This window comes from Momordica charantia (genome assembly GCF_013281855.1).
Source record: "Momordica charantia cultivar OHB3-1 chromosome 7 unlocalized genomic scaffold, Mcharantia_2.0 BLBB01000007.1, whole genome shotgun sequence".
Lineage (NCBI taxonomy): Eukaryota > Viridiplantae > Streptophyta > Magnoliopsida > Cucurbitales > Cucurbitaceae > Momordica > Momordica charantia.
The window spans coordinates 13,882,487-13,890,868 of NW_028275165.1; the positions used below are offsets into that span (position 1 = coordinate 13,882,487).

The 8,382-nt window shown below is 35.4% G+C and overlaps 1 protein-coding gene across 1 annotated transcript; it reads right to left on the bottom strand.

The window, feature by feature from the left end:
* Positions 1-1,821: 1,821 nt before the first annotated feature.
* UNE10 (basic helix-loop-helix (bHLH) DNA-binding superfamily protein) lies at positions 1,822-5,596 on the bottom strand. Its single transcript, XM_088126811.1, has 6 exons — positions 5,393-5,596; positions 4,613-5,294; positions 4,029-4,130; positions 3,855-3,920; positions 2,769-3,131; positions 1,822-2,286 (listed from the first exon to the last, which is right to left on the bottom strand). Exons 1-6 carry the CDS (start codon positions 5,593-5,595, stop codon positions 2,197-2,199), a joined length of 1,506 nt encoding a protein of 501 aa, XP_087982937.1. The 5' UTR covers position 5,596; the 3' UTR covers positions 1,822-2,196.
* Between the last annotated feature and the right edge of the window lie 2,786 nt (positions 5,597-8,382).

Consider the following 8,382-nt stretch of genomic DNA (forward strand, 5'->3'; position numbering starts at 1 on the left):
GATAGAGATTTGTATCTATAGGACAAAATTGCTCTTAAAGTAATAGTAATAAAATGATAAATTGCACGTGAATCGCATGTGTTCCTCACTAGTACATGAAAATTATAAAAAGATTAACAAAATAATTTATTAACATCCATATTTAAATTCTTGGTTCTTTCTATTATGATTCTTGCTTACTTTAATTATTTTACTTTAGAGCGATCTCAATATGCTACGATCTCATAAGTAGTCTCTAATGTTAGTTAAATTAATAGACATATGTTGTAACATATCACTAAAGGGCCGTTTGTTTCGTGGGAATTCGAGATTCCTGTTGGACGAGCATCTAGTCCCACGTTTGTTTTGCAGGAATCTAAGTTACCCGAGAATCTTGAGATACCCGAGTATCCTACGATACCCATACAGGAGGCATCTTACGAGTTCTGGATGCCCTTTTGAAACACGAGTTTTCCAAGATTCCCGTGTCTAGGGCATTTACCTTTTACATGTTTACCCTTCATTTTTTCTTGATATATTTTCTTTCATCAATTTTTTTTAATTTTTTCTCAAATTAAATTTTTTTAATTTATAATTTAAATAAATTAATGTACTTATAGTCTAATAGACAACTTTATGCTATTAAGTATATTTGTATATTAGATTTAAATGTAAAATAAATTGTAATTGAATTATATAATATCTCCATTTATTTTTAATATTTGGAAGGAATTACATTATTAATAATATTTATTATCATAAATATATAATTTTAAAGCAATATTTTTTTTACAATCAACATACCTATGATATTTTTTCCTCTTAAAAAAAATATAATGTGATGATATGATAAATAAATTTCACCCAAGATAGCATAATGATATGATTGTCTTTTTGAAAAAGTATTAAAGTTGAAAATAGAATATATATTAAGTTAATATGAATTAATTTGTTCTACAAAATAACATATAAAAAAATTAATTCAAATAAATCTATTATATTAAATGAATTTATAAATTACATAAATATTCGTAAGGATATTTTTGAAACATTCTATAAATTTAACACATTCCTAACAATAAATCGTGCAAAACAAACGTGACTATCCAAATATTTCCGAATATCCTTATAAATTTTTCTACGAAACAAACGTGGTTTTCTGAAGATGTCGGAGTCTAAAACTCCAGGCATCTATAGATATCGGACATCTACATTTTCAAAAAACAAACGGCCCTTAAGAGTCAATATATTACCATGTAAATATCAATGTTTATTTTGTATGTGTACAACAAGTGAAGGTAGGGATTCAAACTCATGACCTCTTGAGTCAGAGATAGGTGTTAATTACCACCGAGTTGAACTAAGCTCAAACGTAATTATCAATGTTATGCCAATATATGTGATAACATACATATGTTGAATTTCATATTGCAATAAGCAAAAAGATTTTGACGTGCAATGAACATTTATAAGCTCTGTTTAATTTTGTACTTTTAAATGCTTTTATCCAAACTCTACATTTTAAACAAAATTTATGAATAACCATTGAATTTCAATATATTCATTCTGCCGTATGAATACGCCAACATGAATTTGACTGATCAACGATAATTGACACATATCTCCGACAAGTCATAAGTTTAAATTCCCCGAGCCCCCCACCCACTTGTGTTAGTACTAAAAAAAAAAATATCATCCATATGAATACCATATCAAACTCGCTAATAGCGTGCACATAATCTATGTCAAATAATTTAACTCACAAGTAGAAATAAGTGAAGATAATATAAATTTACTTAGAAAACTAGAATAAATGACTAGGGAGATATAAGAGCTAAGAAGGAAAAAAAAAGTACAAGCCAATACTCATAAGTAGAACCAAAGTACACACTTCTCCTCTTTGACCAATTTGACATTTTCTGCAATTTATTTTTCTTTTTCCAAAGAAATAGTAAAAGCAAGGCAATCCAACAACTAAGAGAGGGACAAAAATGTCTAAATCCAAATAGGGGTGAAAAGAAGATAAAGATCAACAAGATATACCCCAAAACGCAAAAGTTTAAACACAGCTATTGTACTTTACATTTTCCCTTTTTTTTTTCTTTTTTCTATTTTTTTCCTTTTCTAAATCGAATGGAACACAACATTCTATCACACATTTCAACATTCTTTTTCCTTGTGGAACCAAAGAAATTATTAGAAGATGTAATTAAATAGCTAGATCTTTGAGCCACCCGTCGAGGGCGAGTGTTGATGAAGTTGTTGAAACATCATGGCAATTCTATTGTACGCTTCTACTGTCATTGGCTGCATAGAATTAGAAATACATATATAATATTGAATATATCGTAATAGGTTAAAATACTATTTTGATCATCCCTATATTTTTAGCATTGGTTCATTTTAGTCCATCTATTTGAAAATTGTTCATTTTAGTCCCTATACTATAACTTTTGTTGATTTTGATCATGATCATTTTAGTCACTTTTTACAAGATTTTAACACAAATTTTACACGTAAAGAAAAATATTTAGTATAAAGTAATATTGTTTACATTTTAAGAAATATATTGATTATAATGTAGTGTTGAAATTGTGACAGAAAAAATAAGATTTAAAATAAAATGAAATGACCAAAATGATCTATTTTTAAAAGTATAAGGACCAAAAGGAACATTTTCAAAATATAAAGACTAAAACGAACAAAAGCTAAAATTACATGGACCAAACTAGTATTTTAATATTTAATACCGAAATATCTTCTATTTCAACTATTATATAAATAGTCACCTGCGATTGGCATGCAAGAAATGTTGACAAGGGATCAGCCATCATCATCGTTGGAGAAGGTTGCATTTGGTCACAAGTCGCCCCATCCCAAGAAGCACCGGGCATGAAGGCGCTAGGGTGGAGGAGCGGAGACATTCCAGCGGTAAGGCCGGGCCGACCGGCAATCATGTTCAAATGATCCATCCCCATCCCCGCCATGCCCATCCCCAAGCTCATCGGAGCCATCAATGACGCCATCGGAAGCTGTTGCATTGCCATCGGCAACATCATTGCTGACATGTTCATTCTACTCATCATATGCACTTGAGCTTGTAGTTGTTTCAAATATTCAATTACTTCATCCAACATCGAAGCTTTGTCGGTCTATATATGTACAGTATCTAAAGATTAGACTCTTAATTACTATCTTAAGTAGTTTATTTGTATTGGTCTATATTGATTATATTCAATAAGTGGATCACACTACTATTTATAGGTCATAAAGTACATGTGGGTAACTACTTTTCTTTCAATTTGAGAAGATTGGACAAAAGTCAATAGTATAATGAGAGTTGTTTTCTTTACTCAAAATTAAAATAGAATTATAAAATTTTCTAAAAAATAGGATTAAAAAAAACAAAACAAAAAAAAATTGAAATGAAGGCAATAGGGCCCAACTGACCAGAAGGTTTTAATGTCACCTGTCCTATTCCTTCCAATTACTCTCTTTTCTTTATCTTTCCAAATGCCCTTTGTGGCCTTGGTTCAAACTTCAAACATACCCCATGGCCCTCTTCTATCTCAAACTTGGCCTTAATTGTAAACTCACAATTCCACATCATATCCCTACCCGAAGAAAGAATAATAAAAAAACCACAAAACTAGATCACTTGGAACCATTTTCAAAACACCCACTTGATCCTTTTAAAAACACTTCACTTTAAAGTGCTTTTAGATCTAACTTGGTGAAACGGATGGATCTAACATTATTCTTTGAAAATTGTTTTCGATCGACCAACGTTATCGCAACCATGTCCAATAAACTCCTTAGTATCTAAAATCACCCTTAAATAAAATAAAGGAACACAGCAAATTTGGGATTTGTACCTTATTGGAATTTGGGACCAGCTTTTGCAATGTCTTCATCCTTTGGTTAATCTTATCTCTCCTTTTCTATAAACAATAATAATAATAATAATAATTTATACAAGAAAATTTCCATTTATGAATCTTTGTGAGAAGAGAGAAGAAAAATAATTAAAAAAATAAGAAATTACGTACTCGTTCAGATTGGTTATGAATTGCTGCAGCCCTACTTCTTTTAGTAGAACCCGAGGATTTCGCATTCTCTTTCTTTCTGTCCGCCTCATCGTCTTCTTCTCCCTTCACGTGTTCAAAATCATAGCCCAAATAGATAAAATCAAACATTCAACCAATAAATAAATACAAAAAAATATTGCGGTAAAAAAACAATAAATAAATAATCCCTTTTTTAGTTTCTAACTTTGATTTCTGAACTAAAGGAGTCCATTTTGGTTGGTTTCAAAACGAAAATACGCGATAATATATATGGCAAAAAATGATTGTGATTTTAAAAAATTAGACGTGGAAATCTAGAATTTGAATATAAGAAAAAAATTGAATATTAAACCAATAAAAAAAATCCCATTTTTAGTTTCTAACTTTGATTTCTGAACTAGAAAAAGAAAACTACGTTTTAATTTTGGTTCTCAAACAATAAAAATTAAAATAGCATAAAATGATTGTGATTTGAAAAAAATCAAACGTGTAAATCTACATTATGAAATTTAAATTAAAGAATAATGATGGGTTAGTGAAGGATTTTTTGGGAAATTAAATCTTGCCTGAGGTGTGCTGTGGCAGACGGAATCGTGGTCGTCGGTGGTGGTGGTCGTCGTTTTCACGCACGGCTTGCCGGAGCTCGTGTTTTCCAGCGACCCTTGAGACGTGGAGGTGGTGGTGGTGAAGCCTCTGCCACCGCCTCCTCCGCCGCTGCCGACGGCGAAATCCCTATCGCAAGTGCCCAACGACACCTGCCGCTGCCGGCTGTCCACGCCCCGCACACGTTTCCCGTGAAGCAAGCGGCAGTCCTCGTCTTCCTCCTCACGCGCCGCCACCGGAATATCATTCGAGTCCACCGCCGCCGCGTCGCACGGCACCAAGGCGTCCATGGTCGTCGCGGCGGAGGCGGCAGGAGTAGACGCCACCGCCACAACAGCAGCAGCGGCACGGTGGTGGTCGGCGAACCACGGCACCAAATCGCCGCCGTCTGTGCCGACATCGTAACGAACAATCTTACGGTCTGGATTGCCCGTTCCTTGGTTCACCAAGGATTCGAGCGTGCCACTCGCACGTGTTCGCTTATTATCCCACATGTACTTAGAACCACCCCCACCGCCGCCTCCACCGCCGCCTCCGCCTCCACCGCCGGCAAGCTGAACCTTGCCGGGCAGCCGCGGCGGGCCCAGTCCATGCATGGCCAATTGCCCGTTCTCCCATGTCAGCTCCGCTACTTCATACTCCAACCTTCCATTCAACCAAAAAAAAAAAAACAAAAAAGAAAAATCCCATTAATTAAACCCCAGAGAGAGAAAAAGAAGAGACAGAGGAGAGAGAGAGAGTACATGGGAACGACGTCGTGTACGGCGGAAGAGGTGTTGGAGTGGAAGGGGGGGCGGCCGGAGGAGGGCGGCTGGTCGGAGAGGTCCCAATTTGGAACACACTGGCTCATGATTTTTCTTTTTCTTTTTTCTTTTCCTTTTTTCTTTCCTTTTTTCGGTGGTGGAGAAGATAAGAGAGACGGTGTAGTACGAGAATTAAAGGTCATGTTAAAATGGGAATCATATTATATTATTAATTAGCAATTTCTTTTTTTTTTCTTTTTTTTTATATTTTGGGTGTGACTTATTTGTTGGACTTATTTGTTCTTTCGTTGTTTTTTTTTTGAGTTCAATTGTCGCTGCCCCCATTAATTTTACGTGAAGTTGCACTACAAGAATTTCAAGTTTGGTTGCCAAAAGTGACCTTCAGCGACGAAACTGCATTTCGTCGCTGAAACTTGAACTTTCGGAGACGAAATCAGTTTTCGTCGCCTAATGTCACTTTCGGCGACGAAATGTAGTTTCGTCTCCGAAAGTGTTCACTTTGGGCGACGAAATAAGTCTTTCGTCGCTGAAAGTGAACACTTTCAACGACGAAATTTAATTTCGTCGCCGAAAGTGACTCTTTCAGAAACGAAATCTAATTTCGTCATCGAAAGTGGACACTTTCGGAGACGAAATCAGTTTTCGTCTCCGAAAGTCCAATCTTGGCTGACTTTCGACGACGTCTTTTACAAATCGTCGTTGAAAGTTGTACCTTTCAGCGACGACTTTTATACATCGTCGCCGAAAGGGGAGCATCAGCGACGAATTTTAAATTCGTCGCCAAAGGTTAGGCGGCAAAAAAGCTGCCATTTTTTCGCTAAAGTTTCGGCGACGACATTTTCGACCTTCGACGACCAAATTAATTTCGTTGCTGAAAGTCACCCAAAATCCCCAAATCCCTATCTCTTCTTTCATTTCGCGATTTCAGAACAAAACAGCCCCCCCTCGCATCGTCTGCTCTGCCGTCGAGAAGTCACCAGCTTCCGTCTGCCGCCAACGTCGGACGACGCGTCCGGTCTGCCGCATTCGCCCGCCGACACGTCCGGTCTGCCGCCTTCGGCCGACGACGCGTCCCGTCAGTGCCTCCGCCCAAAAAGAGACCTCGCATCGCCCCCTTGCATTGTCCGCCCCTTCCCCTCGCGTTGTCCTCCCCTCGTACCGTCCAACATCGACGACGCCTTCCGTCTGCAACGGCCAACACGTTCCGTCCGCCACCGCCGCCACCTGACGCCGTCCATCCGCCACCGTCGCTGCCTCCCTCTCATTCTTTGGTATATTTTCTTTCTCCTTTTGTTTTTTTTTAATAAATTCTGGTTTATAGTTGTTAATTTCTTTTTTTTTTTTAGTTTTATTGTATGTAGATGATATTGAATTAGTTAGGATTTGTTCTTTGAGGTTGTGAAATTAGTTGATAGTTGGTTTTGAGTTTGTGGAATTATAATTAGTTTGAATTTATTTTTTTAGGAGTTTGTGGAATTATAATTAGTTTGAATTTGTTTTTTGAAGAGTTTGTGGAATTATAATTAATTTGAATTCGTTGTTTGATGAGTTTGTGAAATGAGTTTTGAGTTGGTTTTGAGTTTGTGAAATTATAATGAGTTAGAAGTTGTTTGAGTTTGTTGAATTAGTTGGGAGTGTTTTTGAGTTTGTGGAATTAGTTTGGAGTTGTTTTTTTAGTTTGTGGAATTATAATTTGGAGGTTAATGTTTGAGTTTTTGGATTAGTTGAAAGTTTTTTTTTTTTTTAGTCTGTGAAATTATAATTAGTTGGGAGTTGTTGTTTGAGTTTGTGTAACCTAGTTGGAAGTTGTTTTTTAGTTTTGGGATTTATAATTACTTGGAAGTTTTAGTTTTAGTTTGTAGAATTAGTTGTGAGTTTTTTTTTTTTTTAAGTTTGTGGAATTATAATTAGTTGAACGTTAATGTTTGAGTTTGTGGAATTAGGTGGAAGTTTTTTTTTAATGTGAACGTTATAATGTTGCTTGTTTAATTTACTTTATCAGTTTGATAATGAAGTATTAACTATTTTAGTTTCGAGCATGTTGGTGTCATTGTGAACTCGTTAATTAAGTTGTCAGCCTTATTTTGGTTGTGAGCGTACTGATTTTATTCTGAATTCGTTATTTGATTATGATCATGTTGATAATGGTTTATATTTAAAAAATCTTGAAAAAATATATGCAAAACATAGAAGTATCTAGGTGAGCCCTATAATTATATCGTAGTTCTTTACTTAGTGACTATATCTTAGGGATATATCTAAGCTTTCAATAATACTTTAAAAATATCCTTATGTCTATTTATACTGAATTGGAGGTTCTTTAAAGAGTATTATCATTAAGAATGAATAAGGATTGGATTAAGGTTACAGATAGATTCTCGCCCGAGTATGTAGAAGGAGTAAAACAGTTCATAGAATTGGCAAAACTTCACGTCAACAATATGGGAAAAACAAGATGTCCATGTAGATATTGTATGAATGTGAAGTGACATTCAGTTGATGGAATAGAAAGACACTTGTTTATAAATGGAATATCACATTCCTATACTCAGTGGATATATCATGGAGAACAACTAGCCCCTTCAAGTAGTCATACAAGACACGAAACTCCTTTGCATAATGATTTAAGTAGGGAATCTAATGTTACGAATAATGAGGATGGTGAAATGTATGGTATGCTCAATGATATACAAGCCTCCATTGTAGAAGAAAATGTAGAAGGGGAACAATTTTGTTTTGATACGCCTCTAAACGAACGTGGAAGAGACACGTCTAACACTTTCGAGCAGTTGTTCAACGAAGCATGTGGTCAGTTGTACTCATGTTGTACAAAATTTTCATCATTGAATTTTTTAGTAAAGTTGATGCATCTCAAGGTCATTAACAATTGGAGTAATAAATCGTTCGATATGTTACTCGAATTGTTAAAAGAAGCATTTCCGACCGGTGCATCCATACCTAGTACATCT

Excerpts from the sequence above, each read along its gene's own strand:
- UNE10 (XM_088126811.1), bottom strand. The coding sequence starts at position 5,595 with ATGACCTTTAATTCTCGTACTACACCGTCTCTCTTATCTTCTCCACCA. Across the intron at positions 4,131-4,612 it reads TCTGCCACAGCACACCTCAG|GGAGAAGAAGACGATGAGGC; the intron begins GCAAGATTTAAT and ends GAACACGTGAAG. Across the intron at positions 3,921-4,028 it reads TTCATAACCAATCTGAACGA|AAAAGGAGAGATAAGATTAA; the intron begins GTACGTAATTTC and ends TATTGTTTATAG.